Below are 18,493 nucleotides of genomic sequence, written 5' to 3' on the forward strand. Positions count from 1 at the left end.
AGACCCCCAGCAGCTCAAGGCCAAAGCCGAGCATCCTAACCCTTTTCAAGTAGTCCTTAGAATCTGGAAGTCCAAGCTCCCAGCAGCCTGACTCCCTCTGCCTCAAGCTTTCTGGCCGTCTAGTCCTGGCATGGGATGGAAGAGACAGACCCCCTCCAGACCTTTCTGGACCAGCTCCCTGCCCCCAGCTGTGCCTGAGCCCTCCCCACCCCCTCCCTCTCGCCTCAGATTCCCCTAATCCCTGCTCCCCCGCCCTCCCCTCTGCCCCACTTTTCCAGGTCTCTGATTGGCTGATCCTACTGACTGGGCTGGGGGAGGGGGATGGCAAAGGAGGGGGCAGAGGGCAGAACTGAGGGAAGGGGACGGCTGTCAGGCCCAGGCCCCTGGGGGGCCAGGGCCAGGCCACTGCCTGGGGGCAGCAGGCACCAGAAACTGAAGGTATGCAAAGGGCAGTCCCTATGGAGGGAACAGGAAAGGATCCTGGGGACCCCTTGCTCTTAGAAGGTCAAGAGAGGACAGAACAAGGCCTGTAGCCTCCTGGGTTTGCTTTTGTTCCTGGGAGCCTCTGTTACTGGAGGAGCAGAGGGCAGACAGAACTCCACAGCTGGTAGATAGTGGGTTGCAGAAGGAAGCTTGCTTCCTGAAGCCCCGAAGCTGCCCCTTTGGAACCTGTTGGGGTCCCTCTCACCACTCTAGTGGGAGGAGACATTTCAGGGGAGGCCTGGACTTTCATTTCCCCTTGGGGTCAAACCTAGGCGTTCCTCTCCCAGAGGCCTGGGCAGCTTCCTCCTCCTGCAGAGCTGGAGGCCAGCATTCGAGTGAGACAGAAGGGGCCAGGAGAAGACCCTAGAGGTCTGGAGAAGAGCCTGGAACCAACGTGACCCTTAATGAAAGAATTATGATGGGATCCAAACCTTAATTGGAGGGAATCTGAAGGGGCTAGGAGGCCCCCTTCCAAATCTAGGCCTCAATGTCCATCTCTGGGCAGTGGGATGAATTGTCCACTTGGTCCTGTCTTTCCTGGGACAGACACTAAACCTTTAGATCCCTGGGGGAAAAGCAAGAGCAGAGTAGAAGGGGGTGGACAGACGGGCCTTGGGGCTCCGAGTGCCCCCTGAGCCTGAAGGCAGAGGCTTTTCCTGAGTCTATCAAGGGCCTAAAGGTCTTGGGGGAAGGGTGCTGGAGAAGGGGAAATGAAAGCCACCCCAAGGGAACACTGGGTTGGGTTGTGCCCTCCCCCAGGTCCCCAGCAGACCTGACCCAGCAGGGGAAATGTGTGTCACTCATACATGTATATAGCCCCCACCTCCCAGCGGGGGATCACACTTTTGGGTGAAGGGTGCCCCAGCGAGGACATGGGACTGCCAGATAGGGGCAGTGCATCCAAACGTCCATCTTCCGACTGTCCCACAATGTTTTTTTCTCCCTTCCAGGCAGCCTGAGCCGGGCAGGGCCCCTCCCTCTGCTACGGCAGCCCCCCATCATGCAGCCCCCACTGGACCTCAAACAGATCCTGCCCTTCCCACTGGAGCCAGCCCCGACCCTGGGCCTCTTTGGAAACTACAGCACCGTGAGTACCCCATACCCCACCCTGCTGGGTGGGCCCCTTCTCGTCCTCCTGTGCTTAACTCTCTCCTTATAACCTCATCCTCCCCACTTGGAGTCAAAGGCAAGGATTGTGGGCTCTTTGTCTACCATTAGCAACAGTAATAATAGTGAAGATTGACTAGGAGCTTGCTATGGGCCAGACATTGTGTTCAGCATTTGGTGCAAATGGTCACATTCAGTCCTCCATCCACAGAAGCACTGAGATCTAAATCAGTGGTAGTGGCTGCAGGGATTAGCAGAAAGGCAAGCATGGCTGTTTTTATTTTTGTTGTTTGGTTGTTGTTTTGGGGGGGTGGATGAGGTTGTTTTTTTGTTTGTTTTGTGCCGGTCCTAGGGCTTCAACTCAGGGCCTGAGCACTGTCCCTTACCTTTTTTTGTTTAAGACAAGCACTCTACTACTTGAGCCACAGCTCTACTTCTGGCGTTTTTTGGTGGTTCATTGGAGATAAGAGCCTCACGGGCTTTCCTGCCTAACTGACTTCAAACTGAGATCCTCAGATCTCAGCCTCTTGAATCTTAAGGATTTCAGGCATGAGCCACCAGGTGCTTGGTTCCATTGCCTGTTCTCTTGAGCAAGAAGTGACTTAGTAAGAATGTTGAAGGGAGCAAAGGCTAGAGAAGACGGTCCCCGCAACAGGCCTGAGGGAAGGCAGACTGTGTCAGGGACAGCAGCCACGTGAGGGAGGGGACAGGAGGAGGAGTGAGGTATTTCCAGGGAAATATTGATAGTCCATGGTGACTGCTGTCAGGGGTGGGAGAGAGCAGGGGCGAGCCAGGGATGACTCTCGGTTCAGGCCTCTGTGACTGGGAGGAAGTTGCCGCTGATGGGAGGCAGGGGTTGGAGGAGGAAGCTGTTGGAGCTGAGGACACTGGGGTCACTTTAGGACCAGCGGAGAGGCGTACAGTGGGATACATGTCCTTGGATTCTGAGGCCAAGGTAAAGCGTGCAGACGAAAGGTTTGGGGGAAATCACTTTTATTCATTTCACAGAATCCAGCATCAAACTATATTTGGCCACACACACGTAGAGTGAAGCAGGCCCCAGGCCACTCATGCAGCTTCTCAAGAGCCCAGCCAGTGGACACTATAATGTCTGTTTGACAAATGGGATGACAAAAACCCAGACTCAACAGGGTACTTCATCAGACTGACACAGTTACGTGCCTAACACATGATTGGAACTCATTGGCTGGAGCTCTGCCACTTGAGCCACAGCTCCACTTCCGGCTTTTTTGTGGTTCATTAGAGATAAGAGTCTCATGGACTTTTCCTGCTGGGCTGACTTCAAACTGAAATCCTCAGATCCAGCCTCCTGAGTAGGAGACACCAGGCGTAAGCTACCAGTGTCTGATTTATAGTTCTCTCTCTCCCTTTTTTCCTACAGTTCTCTTTATAGCATAGCTGCTCCCCCCCCCCCAAAATTCCTCCCAAAGACCCCAAACTAAAATTGCACTTAAAAGTTCACCAAGGTCATGTCTTGACCTTGGTGTGTGTGTGTGTGTGTGTGTGTGTGTGTGTGTGTGTGTGTGTGTGTGTGTGTGTGTGTGTGTGTGTGTGTGTGTGTGTGTGTGTGCGCGCGCGCGCGCGCGCGCCCACCTGTCCTGGGGCTTGAGTTCTTTGCCTAGGTGCTTTCAATGAGCTTTGGTGCTCAAGGCTAGTACACTAGCCTTTGAGCCACAGCTCCACTTCTGATTTTCTTAGTGTTTAGTTAGACTAATCTGCCTCAGCTGACTTCAAACTGTGATCCTTAGATCTCAGCCTCCTGAGTAGCTAGGATTACAAGCCTGGCCACCAGTGCCTGGTTCATGTCTTGACCTTATGTATGGGCCATTCCGTGCCTAGTATCACTTTCAATTTACAAATGAAAACACTGGGTGCTGACAACAAGAAAAGCACTGCTTCAGCTTCAGACACATGGAGTCAGGACAGGAGAGTCAAGATGAGACAGACCTGTCTGAAAGGACCTTTTTTTTTTTTTTTTTTTACTGTTCCTGGGGCTTGACCTCAGGGCTTGGGTGCTTTCCATGAGCATCTTTGTGCTTAAGGCTAGCGCTCTACCACTTGAGCCATAGCACCACTTCCAGCTTTTTTTTTTTTGGGGGGGTCCAGTCGTGGGGCCTGAACTCTGGGTCTGGGCACTGTCCCTCAGGTCTTCAGCTCAAGGCTAGCGCTCTACCACTTGAGCCACAGCGCCACTTCCGGCTTTTTTCTTTTTGCTTATGTGGTGCTGAGGAATCGAACCCAGGGCCTCAGGCATGCAAGGCAAGCACTCTACCACTGAGCCACCTTCCCAGCCCAAACTTCCAGCTTTTTTGTGGGTGTGTACCAGTCCTGGGCACTGTCCCTGAAGCTTTTTTGCTCAAGGCTTAGCACTCTACCACTGAGCCACAGTGCCACTTCCAGCTTTTTCTGTGTGTGTGGTACTGGGGAATCGAACCTAGGGCTTCATGCATACTAGGTGAGCACTCTACCACTGAGCCACCTTCCCAGCTTCACTTCTGGCTTTTTTGAGTGGCTTATTGGAAATAAGAATCTGGGGACTCTTCTGTCCAGGCTGGCTTTGAACTGCAATCCTCAGATCTCAGCCTCCTGAGTAGCTAGGATTACAGGCGTGAGCCGCTTGTGCCCAGCTCTTTAAAGGACTTTTATTCCGAGGAGAAAGATAGACAGCAAAACAGAAGGAAGGTTATAAACATTGTCACAGAAACACTAACGAAGATTCAGTTTCACAACCAAAAGGTTTTTTGGAGAACCTACCGATTGCTAGGCACTGTGGCTGACATTAGGGACATGGAACACAGGTTTTGCCCTTAAGGAGCTCACAGTATGGTAGGAATACTAGCCATTTCACAGTTCTAGTGAAGAAATGCCGTGTTAGAAGTTGATAACTTGCATGGGAACCCAAGGGGGTATCCCCTGCAAAGAAGACTTGCAGGGTGTGGGGAAGCCCCAGGGACTGCAGAGTTAAGCAGGAAAAAAAAAAAGAATTAACCAACCTAGATGGAGAGAGTAAAGGTGACAAATCACTTGAATTTTGAAAAATTATTAGTAGCATTTCTTTTTTTTCTCTCTTTCCTTCTTTCTTTTTTCTTTCTTTTTTTTTTTTTTCTTTTTGTCAGTCATGGGGCTTGAACTCTGGGCCTGGGTGCTGTCCCTGCGCTCTTCAGCTCAAGGCTAGCACTCTACTGCTTGAGCCACAGCACCACTTCCGGTTTTCTAGTGGTTTATTGGCGATAAGAGTCTCACAGACTTTCCTGCCAGGACTGGTTTTGAACTCTTTCTCAGCAGGTCTTAGCCTCCTGAGTAGCTAGAATTACAGGTCTGAGCCCCTGGCACTAGGCTGTAACATTTTATTTTTGATGATACTGGGATTTAAACTTAAGACCTCTCACTTGTTAGGCACTCTACAACAGAGCTACACCTCCAATCCCGATGTTTTTATTTATTTAGTTATTTGGCAGTATTAGGGTTTGAGCTCAGGGTCCCGCTCACACTTGCCAAGTAGGCAACACTACCACTTGAGCCCCCTCCATCAGCCTCTTTCTGCATTGGTTAATTTTTTTTGGGGGGGGGTCCGGTTGTGGGGCCTGAACTCTGGGCCTGGACGCTGACCCTCAGCTCTTCAGCTCAAGGCTAACGCTCTACCACTTGAGCCACAGCTCCACTTCTGGTTTTTTTCTTTTTGCTTATATGGTGCTGAGGAATCAAACCCAGGGCCTCATGCATGCAAGGCAAGCACTCTACCACTGAGCCACCTTCCCAGCCCCTGCATTGGTTAATTTTATGGATAAGGTCTCGCTTTATGCCTAAGCCAGCCTAAGCTTCAGTCCTCCTATTTGTACTTCCCTTTGTTACTGAGATGACAGGGTACATAGCACGGTGTCCAGCCATTGGTTGAGATGGGGGTCTCACAAACTTTTATGCCTGGGCTGGGCTCAACATGTGATCACCTAATCTGCCTTCCAGCTAGCTAGAATGACAGGTTTGATCTACTGTGCCCATCTATTAGTGGGATTTTGCGACACTGGGGTTTGAAAACATGGCCTTCCTACTGGCTAGGTAGGTATACTAACACGTGAGCTGTAATGCCAGCCATTTTTTGCTTTTATTATTTTTCAGATAGGGTGTTGCTCTTGCCCAGGCCAGCCTATACTACAGTACTATTTATGGGGGGAGACAGATACATACTACTGCACCCTGTGCTTTATTGATTGAGTCTCAAGAACTTTGTGCTTTGGCTGGCCTCAGACCTCAGTGCTCCTGATCTCAACCTCCTCAGTAGCTAAGATTATAGACACAGTGTCTAGCTGATTTTAGTTTGTTTGGGGATTTTTTGGCGGGGGAGGGGTGGATGGGTTTGGGTTATTTGCTTATTTATTTATTGGTGGTACTGAGGCTTAAGCCCACAGCCCCGTGCTCTCATTGAGCTTTTTTGCTCAAGGCTAGTTTTCTACCACCTGAACTGCATCTCCATTTCCCTTTTTTTTTTTCCTTCCTTCCTTCCTTCCTTCCTTCCTTCCTTCCTTCCTTCCTTCTTTCCTTCTTTCCTTCCTTCCTTCCTTCCTTCCTTCCTTCCTTCCTCCCTTCCTTCCTTCTTCCCTCTCTTCCTTCCTTCCTTCATTCTTTCCTTTTCTCTCCCTCCTTCCCTCTCTCTCTCCCTCCTTTTCTCTCTCTCTCTCTCTCTCTCTCTCTCTCTCTCTCTCTCTCTCTCTCTCTTTGCTGGTTAATTATAAATAAGAGTCTCATAGGCTTTTCTGCTCAGGCTAGCTTTGAACCTGAATCCTCAGATCTCAGTCTCCTGAGTAGCTAGTATTACCAGCATGAGCCACTAGCACCTAACTATGCTTGTTTGTTTTTTTGCTGATACCAGGACTTGAACTCAAGGTTTTTATATTTACTAGGCTTGCTTATTCATGGCTGGCACTCTACCACTTGAATCATGCCTTCATGACTTTTCGGTCAATTGGAGATGCAGCCTCTAGTATTTATGTTTGGGGGGGCGTTTTTTTTTCTTGGTGGTACTAGTGTTTGAACTCAAGGCCTTGAGCTTGATAAGGAAGCACTCTACTACTTGTACCGTGCCCTCAGCTCTTTTTACTTTTAGTTATATTTTGAGTAGGATCTCAGATTTATGCCCAGGCAGATCCAGTCTGCAATCCTCCTATTCCCTGCTCTTGTATATCTGGAATGACAGATGCACTCTACTATACTCAGCTTTTTATTGGTTGAGATGTCAGGCTCACAGGATTTTTTTTTTTCCAAACTGACCTCAAACTAATCTCATTCTCCTAAATAGTTAGAATTACAGGTATGAAGCACCATGCCTGGGAGCTATCCCTGAGCTCTTCAGCTCAAGGCTAGCTCTCTACCACTTGAGCCACAGCACCATTTCTGGTGGATTATTGGAGGTAAGACTCTCATGGACTTTCCTGCCTGGACTGGCTTTGAACCATGATCCTCAGATCTCAGCCTCCTTAGTAGCTAGGATTACAGACGTGAGCTACCAGTGCCTGGCTAGTCAGGGTCTTGATATGCAGCCCAGGTTGGCCTCAAACTCAAGAATCTCCCAATTCAGCCTCCAAAGTGCTGGGATTGCAGATATGTACTTGCAATTATTATTAGTCCCCCCCCCCATCCCCATGTTGGACTTGAACTCAGGGCCTGGACACTGTCCCTGAGCTTTTTTGCTCAAGGCTAACACTTTCCCACTTGAGACTTTTTTGGTGTTTAATTGGAGGTAAGAGTCCCATGGACTTTCCTGTCCAGGCTAGATTTGAACCATGATCCTCAGATTCCAGCCCTTGAGTAGCTAGGATTATAGGCATGAGGCACTGGCGACAGGCTTATTAGAAGGTTTAAAAAGTGGCCTTAGAGGGGCTGGGAAGGTGGCTTAGTGATAGAGTGCTTGCCTTGCATGCATGAGGCCCTGGGTTTGATTCCTTAACACCACATAAACAGAAAAGGCCAGAAGTGGTGCTGTGGCTCAAGTGGTAAAGTGTTAGCCTTGAGCTGAAGAGCTGAAGGACAGCACCCAGGCCCAGAGTTCAGGCCCTACAGCCGACCAAAAAAAGCCTTAGAAGATGCCCCAGGCTGAAGAACATCACATATATAAAACCTAGAAAAGAACATTTGAAGCTAGGTGCCCATGGCTCATACTATAAATTTTAGCTACTCTACAAGCTGAGATCAGCAGATTGAGATTCAAAGCCAGCCCAAGATTCTTATCTACAAATAGCAGCCATAAAGCTTAAAGTGGAGCTGTGGCTCAAGTGGTAGAGCACCAGCCTTGAGCTTAAAAGCTAAGGGACAGGGCTAGGAAGGTGGCTCAGTGGTAGAGTGCTTGCCTTGCATGCATGAGGCCCTGGGTTCAATTTCTCAGCACCACATACGCAGAAAAAACCAGAAGTGATAGTGTGGCTCAAATAGTAGGGCACTAGCCTTGAGCTGAAGAGCTGAGGGACAGTGTTCAGGCCCAGAGTTCAGGCCCACGACTACCACCACCAACAAAAAAAAAACTAAGGGACAGTGCCCAGGCCCTGAGTTCAAGCCCCAGTACAGGCACATACACACACACCACCACCACCACCACCACCACTACCACTAACAACAACAACAACAAAATACTGGTTGTGTGCATTTAGGCAAGTCTTTTAACCATCCAAAACTTCAATTTACCGGCTGTAAAAGGAGATAGCCAGGCATGGTAGCATAATACCTATAATCCTAGCAAATCTGGGACAAAAGTATTGTGAGTTTCAGGCGGCCTGGTCTATGTGGAAAAACCTTGTCAAAAAACAAAAAAGAAAATTAAAAAAAAACACTAATTGGGGAGATAGTAATAGAACCAACTCACAAGGTTGTGTGAATTTTATTACATAATCGTAATGCCCAGTACAAAGTGCTCAATCAGTGTGAACTGCAATCATGGCTGCATTTCTGCTATTATTTTTATTTAAGCAGAAAAAAAAAACAAAGTAGGATAGTCAAGGCCTGAGCCTTGGGAAATAAGCAGAATTGGGCAGTGGGAACAGGAGGAGACTCCAGCAAAGGAAATGGAGGAGCCACTGGAGGGGGTGGGGAGGAAAATAGGTTCCTGTAGAGTTGGAGAAGCCAAGGGAGAGAGTGTGGCGGGCTGCATCAATAGTGTCAAATTCTGCAGGGAGTGAGTTCTGCAGAAAAGCTGCAGACAGGCCTTTGGAAGTCCTGTGCAGCAGTTAAGTACATGGCTTTGGAGTCAAGCTGCCTGGGTTTAAATTCAAATCCCAGTTCAGCCACTTACTAGCTTATGACCTTGGGCAAATTATTTAACCTCTCTCAACCTCAGTTCCTTCATCTGTAACATGCAGATAATAATTGTACTTTCTTCAAATAGTGGCTATGATGGTTAAATTCGATAATCCATACCATAATATGCTCGGCACAGGGCTGGCGCAATCCGAGGGCTCTATCAACCTTAGGTGATGGTTGGTGGTGGTGGCGTTAGGAACGGCAGAGTCACTGCCTCTCTTATGCGGGGACAGTTTCTGCCCACCCCTCCATTTTGGATCCTTGTCTCATTACTGTCTTCCCTCATTTCACCTCCCTCTCACTCTACTGCTTCCTTTTGCCCTTGGAAGTCTCTCACTGTCCCTCAAAGCCAGCCTGACTCATTCATCTCTCTGACTGCCCTCGGATGAGAGGGGATGAGACCTAGAGATGAGAGAGGAAGCCCAGGACCTGTCCAGAGAAAATGTGATGGGGGGGAAGGGAAGGGGAGGGGGTGCTGTGCCCTCTTCATCCCCCCCCCACCCCTAGCTTCTCCTAACTCCACCGCCAGGGGGCAGCAAGTGCACGAAAGCTTAGCCTGGGAAAAGTGGATGCTCTGGCAGGTGGCGGGTGAGAGGGCAGGGGAGGGGGGAGGTGTCGGAAGAGGTTAGAGATGATGCCCCCCAAATCTGAGATCGCTTCTGTTCAGTGATCCCCCACCCCCTCCCCATCCCCGCCATCCAGACGAATCGCTGAGATTCCAGGACACCCGGACTCAGTTTCTCAAATTCCTTAGGAGGGAAAGGGTTTTGCAAAAGGCAGTAGGTAGCGCAGCACAGGGGCTGGGAAGGCTGGGGGGTGTTGGGTGGGTAGGTGGGGGGACCCTCTTCTGGGGTTGGGTCAGCAGGGCAGGAGGAAGGACAAATGGTGGGAGTTGGTGGGGACAATGAACCCAAGATGGAACCCCAGTTTGGGGAGCCTGGGTCATCAGGCCAGTGCCCCCCCCACACACACACACACACAACTTCCCAAGACAGGGAAAGCAGTGTCTGGACACTGACATCCATCCTTAGGTCTCTTCTTCGCCCTCGCCCCCCTCATCCGCTCCAGCTCCCTGTCCCCGCCCCCCCAGCCTCGGCCCCGCCTCCGGGGCGGGGCTCCGAGCTCAGCCGGCACCGCCTCCCCTTCTCCGGGGCCGGCCCGGCCTCACAGCCCCGAGCCGCCCGGGCAACGAGCTCCGCGTCCCCGGCCCGGCCCCGGCCCCGGCCCCGGCCCCGGCCCGGCTCAGCTCCCCAACCCTGCACGCCCGGGTGTATGGAGCCGCGGCCCCCAGGGTCCCGCAGGGTAAGCCACCCGGTCCCTCCCCCGCCTTCCCCCTCCCTCCCCCCGGCTCTGCCGCAGCGCCCCCCCCCCTCCGTCCCCGCCCGCCCTGCCCCTGCGGGGCCCATCCCCCCTCCACGGCGCGGCCCTCCAACCTCGAGATCCCCTCTCTTCCCCCTCCCCCACCCCACTTCTGCCGCCTTCCTGGAGACCCCAACCTCTACGTCCCAGGTCCTTGGGGGACGAGGGCGGAGGGGGGGCGCTCCCAGGTCTTCTCCACCCACCCTCCCACCCTCAACATGACCACACTGTCCAGATTCCTCCTCTCCAGGCCTGACCCCACCCCCACTCCTTCCACCTGCTCCTTCCTGTGTCAGTGCTGCCTGTTCTCAGGTCTTTTCCCAGCCCCACGATTCCACTCTTTTTTTTTTTTTTCCCTTCCCTCATTGCCTGATATTGAGGGTGGGTAAGTGGGGTGGCCCCACATGGGGCAGGGGGTTCCATCAGATAGGAGGCAGTGGAAGGAAATACAGTCATACCCCACACGCCCACCCACACCCACCCCTGTTCCTGATCTGCCACCCCCTTGCCCTTCCTGATTCATTTTGTCCCAGCTTCAGGGAGTCATTCCCCTTCGAGTCTCCTGTTGGAGGGCAGGCAGGAGGGGCCTTGGACAGACAATGTCTGGGCCACCATCCCACAAAAGGGGCTCTGGAATAAGATGGGCTCTAAGAGATGCTGGCCTCCACCCCCCTCCCCAGGGAGGCCTCATCTAGGTCACCAGGGCCTCCTGACCTTGGCCTGGAGCAGCACTCCAGTGGCTCACATTCCACCTGCACCAGGATTGGGCCCAGGAACCCTCACCTTCAGCCCCTGGTCTCCTCAGTTCCTAGAGAACGTGGGGAGGGTCCACCTGGTTCTGTGGCTGCCCTCTCCCCCTCCCCACACCTCACCACTACTTGGTGTTTCAGGACTTTAACCTGGAAAGAAGGCTGTGCAAGTTAAAGTTCTCATTCTGGACCATTCCCAGGGGTGGAGGTTAGAATGGTCCATCTGTAGCTCATCTTCAAGGTCCTGGTTCCTCAGCCCTTCTGGGGAGCAGCCTGGGGAGCTGGGGTGAGCCTGGACAGACCGGGAGGCTTCTCTCTCTCTCCTCTCCATCCTACTCCTCTCTCCCTACTGTTTTCATGCGACTTAGGTTTCCTGGCCCAGATTGGGTTTCTGTCTGGGCTGAATTCCCATTCCCCACCCAGCATATGAGGAATTGCAGGGGCTAGGAGAACCCTAGGGTAGATTTGGGGGAGGGTCTCTGAATAGGAAAGACTGAAGCCTTGGGTTTGGGGAGCTTGAGAAAAGCAATCTGTCTCCCCCCTCTGATTAAAGCCTGTCTCCAACCTGGTCTGTCTTTCTTTCTGCCAAACACATCAGATCCACACAGACAAACACACAGCTGAAGATTACACAACCTGACCATTCCTAGTGTCAGCAAAGCCCCCGACACAGAAATGTTGATACATAAATGATTGTACACACAGTACATGACACTCATTCACACTCCACCCATGCACAGATTGATCACAGCCTGCCTGACACACATAGGCACACCCATTCCTCTCCTGTTGGGCTTTTCCTTGGATGTGACAAGGGGAGGGAGGGTGGGAGGGGTTTCCCGTGAGAGGGGCTGATTCTAGCCAGGCATAGGCCAGGAGGGAGACACTTGTCAGACCAGTTACCTGAATGAACCTGATCATGGCAAAGCAGGTGAGGCCAGTGCCCAGTTCACAGGGGTTGCTGATGCCTCTTTCCTGATATAAACCCCAGACCAGGTGGTAAGACTCCTGGGTGAGGGAAGGACAGTCAAGACAGGTGGGTTTTTCCAGACTCTGCTCCATGTTCTGTCTCTTGCCATGTCTCCTGGGAACCCTGGAACCTGGTGTAAGGTGGGCTCAGCTGGGGAGCTAAGGACCCCCAAGTCCCCAGCAACTATGTCTTCCTTAATTTCCTCCAGCTGGAAGATAAGGTTTCCGCCCTAATTCTTCTGAAGGTTCCAGCCACCATCCAGTCCTTCAGGGCCTCAGCTGCATTCCAGTCATGCCCCTTCTGGGCCACCACCTATAGGGGCCCAAAGGGGGGAAGACTGTTCAGGGAGGCTGTTTTCATGCCTCTGGGCCCCTGGTTTATTCCCTGATTGCTGAAGGCCTCAAAGAAAGGCTGTCCTCTCCCCTCCTCTTGTGAACTCTTGGCAGGAGACAGCCAAGACATCTGCTGACCCAGGGTGGAGGCAGAGATGTCTCCTAATCCAGCCCAGCCTCTCAGCCCTACTCTCAAAGTCCCGTTGATCAGAGGGAGAGTTCAGAAGATCTCTGGGCTGTCTGAAGCCACCCTAGCTGTCCAGATTGCCCCTTCTCCTTCTCCATTATTCCCTAGAGCCACTTACTCTCTTAAGTTACTTGATTCCCTCTAGAAGCTGCTACCTTCAAGAGGTCCAGAGAGAAGCAGACTAGGTCAAGTGGGGCTCAGGGCTAGGGAGCTAGGAATATCTGTCTCCTGGAAGCAGAGGCAAGGCTTGGCAGACAGGCCTACCCCAGAGTGGGGCCAGTAAGGTTTACAGGCTTTAGATGAAGGCCCTAGGAACTACAATACTTTAGGACTTCTGTCAGTGGGACTCTTGGCAAATAGGTTAAGGGGGATCAGAGTTGGACCATCATGGCAGGATGGACCAAGCCAGGAGTCTAGGTTTGATTTCGGGCTCTGCTGCTAATTCATCCTGTGAACCTCGGACAAACCACTGGGAATTCTACTTTCTGTGAAATGGGAGCATGTTGGATAAGTGGCTCCAGCTGGTTCCTTCCAGGGCTGTTGAAGGGGACTGGGCTGGAGAGCATCTGGCCAGTGAGGCTCTGGGCTCTTGGTTTCACCTAGCTGATGAAGGGTCGGGGAGGGGCCAGGTGACAGACCTGAGCTTGTGCTGGGGTTCCTGGCTCACCCCAGCTTACCTCCACAGATGGACCCTGTGCAGAAGGCTGTGCTTTCCCACACTTTCGGGGGGCCCTTGCTCAAGACCAAGCGGCCAGTCATCTCCTGTAATGTCTGTCAAATCCGCTTCAATTCTCAGGTAAGAAGCCCAGCCACTCAGCCACAGGGTTGGGGAGACAGGGGCCTTGAGGAGGGGCAGAGACTGAGAGCTGTGGGTGAAGGGCAGGAACTAAGAGGGGGTTAAGGGGAAAGTGGGGAACCAGGATACTACAGGAAGGGCAAGGGCAAGGGCTGATGGGCGGCACTTAAGAGGGACACACTGTTGTGGTGTATTTTTGACATGAAATAGATTAATCCTCCAAGGCTGATCTCTCCTTTTGGAAACTGAGGCACCACTGGCTCAGGGACACTGGGAGCACAGATGTCTGGGGAGGTGAGAAGGTGGCCTCTGCTCTCCTTAGGTGCAGGTCATTGGCTCCCCCACAGATCCTGTGTCTTCTTTGGCCTCTGCTGAAGCCCAGACCCATCTGATTCCCTCCCATTTCCTGGCTTCATTTGTCACTCTACTTCATTTCTACCCTCCTACCTCCAAGTCACATACAAAGACCAGCCCCCAGGCCCCTTCATGCTTTCCCCATGCCCCAAAGCCATCCAAACCCAGGTATGTATCCTGCCACTCAGATCTCCTCCCTTTCAGGCTCCACTGGGTCTTTTGTTTAGATTCAAGGAGAATTTATGGGGTGTAGGCTCTCGAGAGCTTTTGGAGAAAAACAGCAGATCTTCACTATGCTGAGTAGGGGAAAAGCATATTTTGTTTGACTACCCAGCACACACTCACACACACACACACACACACACACACACACACACACACACACACACACACACACTGCACACTACTGTTCTATCCCTCCTAGGCTGTCCATCTTCCTTTGCTGTCTATCCATACCTTCCATTTCCACCCCTGTTTAGGTGACCTTGTACCTCCAGCATTGTCCCTTCTTAGCAAGGGTGCAAATGGGAGTGGAGGACAGGGGCTGGCAGTAGGTAGGTGGAGTCAGAATCAAGCCCAGCATGAGGCCTCTTGCTTAGCTTAGACCCCAGGCATTCTATCAACCCTGTCTCCACTCATTGGTGGAAGGAATAAGATTGGAGGGGTGGGGATCCAATAGCAGCTAGCCTTCCCCTTGATAGGCTCTTCCTCTCCCTCCCCATGAAGTGGCTCTGTTTTGACAGCTGTCTCTGCTGCTGTCTCCTGTCTCTAGAGCTGGGCTTGAGGCCAGGGTCCTCCAGGGTGTCTGCAGAGACTTCAGGGAAAATTAGACCCTGGAGGGGTGGAGAGTAGTCAGGACAGAGCCCAGGCATCAGAGCTCCTAGGACTGATAGTGAAAACAACCAAGGTAAGATCTTGAGGATTGAGGGATTCTGGCACATGGGCCTCAGGGTCTAAAGGGACCAGCAGGCTTCATTGTTAAGGCCTCTGTCAGTTTAGCATTCTCTCATAGGGTTAGGGTCCACATGCCCTCCACCTTGGGACTAGGTAAGAGTCCTGAGCCCAAAGTCAGACCCTGGTTAGGATGCAGTCTGAGCCAGGTGGAAAATCTAGATTCCCAAAGACTGAATGAAGCTGGAAGCTCCAGGAGTAACCAGATTTATCAGCAGGGGGCTTTATATTCCCAGGGTGTAGGCAAAGATTCTCTCTGTAGTCTGCTGAGACTACCCTGGGACCTAAAGGAGCTCTGTGGGGGAGGCCAGGCGGATAAAAGGCAATCTCAGATTCCCTTTTCTTCCTCCATCCCTCAAGAGCCAGGCTGAGGCGCACTACAAGGGTAATCGCCATGCCCGAAGAGTCAAAGGCATCGAGGCCGCCAAGACCCGAGGCAGGGAGCCTGGTGTCCGGGAACCTGGAGACCCAGCTCCACCAGGGAATACCCCTCCAAGTGGAGATGGGGTAACCCCCCGTCCAGGTGTGTCTAAATCCTTCTCCCCCCCCCCACACACACAAATTCTACTGTCTTCATGTTCTCTCCCCTGCTTCTCTCCTCCTCCCTCAGTCCCCATCCCCCCCCCCCCTTCTTCCTCATCTAAGGTGAATGCTGGAGCAGGACAGACACAGTGAGGAGAAATTTCCATCCTGTCACCCCCACCCAGCCCTGCCTCAGCTTCTCTCAACAGAATCCCCACTGTGTTCTCCCCAACGCCCAGTGACTCAGAGGGGCTAGGGTGAGGCCACCTGGCAAAACTCCCCAAGAAAAAGGGAACCATCCAGTCCAGGAAGAGCCCCTTTCGTCTTAGGGAGAGAGAATCAGGATATGTGAGCCCAGCTAGGGCTCCCCAGGGAAGTCTGGGTAAAAAGAAAAAAAAACAAAAAAAAACAAAAAAAAACCAGGCAACTCCCTGGATGTCTTCAGTAGAACTTTGGGCCTCTCTGGGCCAGAGTTTACTTTTCTGGCAAACAAGAGAATGAGACTTTAAGATCTTCACGGTCTTTTTCCAGCTTTAAAAAAAGAAAGAAAGAAAGAAAGAAAAACAGCTCTGAAATTCTTTTACCCTCATGGCTGATGGCCACCATCCTTAACCGTACTTCCAAGAAATTGGGAAGAGGGAATATGGGGACAAGAAGATACAAGCCACCCCCATCCCGAGATTGCCACATCGATGTCAATCCTGGCCAATTCCAGAGAGAGAGAGAAAGATCTGACATCCTCCTCATCCCTATTTCATCGGATCCTGGCCGGGCAATGAAAAGCTGAGTACTAGTGACTTAGCATCCTAGCTACACAAGAGGCTAAGGCCTGAGGATCAAGGTTCAGAGCCAACTCAGGCAAGCAAGTCTGTGAGACTCTTACCTCAAACCAGCAAAATGCCAGAATTGGAGGCATGGTTCAAGTGATAGAATGCCAGCCTTGTACAAAAACAGCCAAATAGGAGCACAGGGACCTGAGTTCAAGCCCAAATATCAGCACCAAAAAAACAGAGAGAAAGAGAGAGGAGAGAGAGAGAGAAAGGAAGCCTGCCTGCTTGGAATCTCAAGCTCCCATGGACACCTCCCAAACCCTCCCACACACACAGGGAGCCACCCTCAGAATTGCAGATAGTGGCTGCAGGCCTGAGTTTTAATTATGTTCTGGCTGTTTCCTACCCTGATCATCTTAAATGAATAAGCCGGACACAAGTGGCTCACGCCTATAATCCTACCTCCTCAGGAAGCTGAGATCTGAGGACTGAAGTTCAAAGCCAGCTCGGGTAGGTAACTTCATGAGACTCTTTATCACCAATTAACCACCAGAAAGTCAGAAGTGGAGATGTCGTTCAAAGTGGTAGACCACTAGCTTTGATCAAAAGAAGCTCAGGGACAAGGCCCAGGCCCTGAGGTCAAGCCCCAGAACCAGCACCAAAAAAAGAAAAGGAAGGAAGGAAAGAAATTGATATAGGTTGGCAATGGTGGTGGCAGTAGCAGTGCTTGCTTAACATTTTTTTTTGGGGGGGGGTCGGTCATGGGACTTGAACTCTGGGCCTGGGCACTGTCCCTCAGCAATTCAGTTCAAGGTAAGCCACAGTGCCACTTCCGGTTTTCTGAGTGGTTTATTGGAGGTAAGAGTCTCACAGAGTTTCCTGCCCAGGCTGGCTTTGAATTGGGATCCTCAGATCTCAGCCTCCTGAGTAGCTAGGGTTACAGGCATGAGCCACCGACGCCCGGCTAAATGGTAGGTTTTTTTGCTTGTTTTGTTTTTGTCTTTTTTAGTACTGGGGATCAAACCCAGGATGTTGCACTTGCTAGGCAAGTGCTTTGCCACTGAGCTACATCCCAGCCCGCTTAACATTTCTTAAGCTCGGTTCTAGGTTTTAGGTTCCTTATTATATTACCTCATTTACTTCCTACTCTGTCTCTGAAGATACAGGGTGGGATAACTGTATCCATAACCCTGCTTTCATAAACTGTGAAGTCCTGTCCAGAGATGTGCTATATAGATTGATGGAGAATGTCAGAACTGAGTAAGAGAATGAAAGAGAAGAATCATAGGCTGGACAAACAAATGGATACCTACAAGGATTAGGAATGCCCCCTTCTACCAGCTCCCCATCCCCACAGCCCATCACAGGCCCCTCCCCACCCCATGACCCGGAAACTGGATCAGTTGCTGGAGCGAGAATGGGAGCGCTAGAGTTTCCCCTGTACAGAGGCCAGAACCCAGTTGCAGAGGCCTGGGGACTGTGCATCTTTAATTGTGCCCATGAATTATAGAATAGCCTGCATCCCTATTTCTTCCCTCTCCGATTCTGCTGTTTCTGTTTCCCTTTGCTCTGCCTGCATCTGTCTCTCCTAACCTTCCCTCATCCTGGTTCTACCCCTTTCTACAGCTCCTTGGTAAGCTTTCCTGGAGCTTGAGGACTCTGGGAAGGGTCTGGTACTGACAAGAAGCCCCAGCTGGCTGGCAGGCCATTGGTGATACATAGGCAGGGGCGCGGGGAGGAGGGTGTTTGAATCCTTGTTCCATGTTCTACCCCTGACTCAGTAGGCCGACTCAGTAGGTGGCCAGTTTTACCCTCCAAGTCCACTGATGGGGCCAGACCACTTGACCATTCTCAGCTTATGGAGAATGAGCCAGACACTGGAGCCTCATGCTCTCAGCCTGTGGCAGCTAGACCACATCTGGCCCTGACCCAGGGCATGAAAGCATGAATGTTGTCACAGGGTGGGGATTTCTGGGCCTTTGCCCTCCAGGAAGTGGGGGTGGGTCTCCACATGAAGAAGCTTCTCCAAGAGCCATTAGTATGATCCCACCCACCCACCCCATGTTTCTCCCCATAACAGTTTCCATGGAGAATGGATTGGGTCCTGTCCCAGGATCCCCAGAGAAACAGCCTGGGTCCCCATCGCCTCCCAGTGTTCCAGAGAGTGGCCGGGGTATAACCAAAGGAGAAGGGGGGACTCCAGCCCCCGCTGCCCTGCCTGGAGGTAGCAAGGAGGAGGAGGAGAAAGCCAAGCGACTGCTCTACTGTGCACTGTGCAAGGTGGCTGTGAACTCCCTGTCCCAGCTTGAGGCGCATAACAAAGGTATGGCCTCCCCTGCCCCATCCACATTTCCTGTCCTCAGCCCACTCTGAAGTCTACATCCTAGCTCCCCTGAGCCCTCTAAAACTTCCCAGTCTATCTCCTTTCCCAGCGACCTCCTCACCTTATATATGTATGTTTGTATGAATGTATGTATGCATGTATGTATGTATATATGTACGTATGTATATGCCAGTACTGGGGCTTGAACTGGACCTGGGCACTGTCGTACTTTTTCACTCAAGGCTGGTGCTCTGCTTCCTTGAGCCACAGCTCTACTTCTGGCTT

General features: G+C 51.7%; 1 protein-coding gene across 3 annotated transcripts; it reads left to right on the forward strand.

The window, feature by feature from the left end:
• The first annotated feature begins 348 nt into the window (after positions 1-348).
• Positions 349-18,379, forward strand: LOC138803634 (zinc finger protein 385A-like). Of its 3 annotated transcripts, XM_069987673.1 has the most exons (5): positions 349-438; positions 1,434-1,570; positions 13,178-13,288; positions 14,954-15,116; positions 17,966-18,379. In XM_069987673.1, the coding sequence occupies exons 2-5, from the start codon at positions 1,484-1,486 to the stop codon at positions 18,256-18,258; spliced, it is 654 nt and encodes a 217-aa protein (XP_069843774.1). In that variant the 5' UTR covers positions 349-438; positions 1,434-1,483; the 3' UTR covers positions 18,259-18,379. The 3 variants fall into 3 exon arrangements, with proteins under 3 accessions (XP_069843774.1, XP_069843775.1, XP_069843776.1); XM_069987674.1 differs by lacking the exon at positions 349-438 and having other exon boundaries at positions 1,358-1,570; XM_069987675.1 differs by lacking the exons at positions 349-438; positions 1,434-1,570 and adding an exon at positions 10,080-10,197.
• Positions 18,380-18,493: the final 114 nt, after the last annotated feature.

This window comes from Dipodomys merriami, unplaced genomic scaffold (assembly GCF_024711535.1).
Source record: "Dipodomys merriami isolate MVZ:Mamm:240054 unplaced genomic scaffold, mDipMer1.0.p SCAF_3443, whole genome shotgun sequence".
In the NCBI taxonomy this organism is placed as follows: Eukaryota; Metazoa; Chordata; class Mammalia; order Rodentia; family Heteromyidae; genus Dipodomys; species Dipodomys merriami.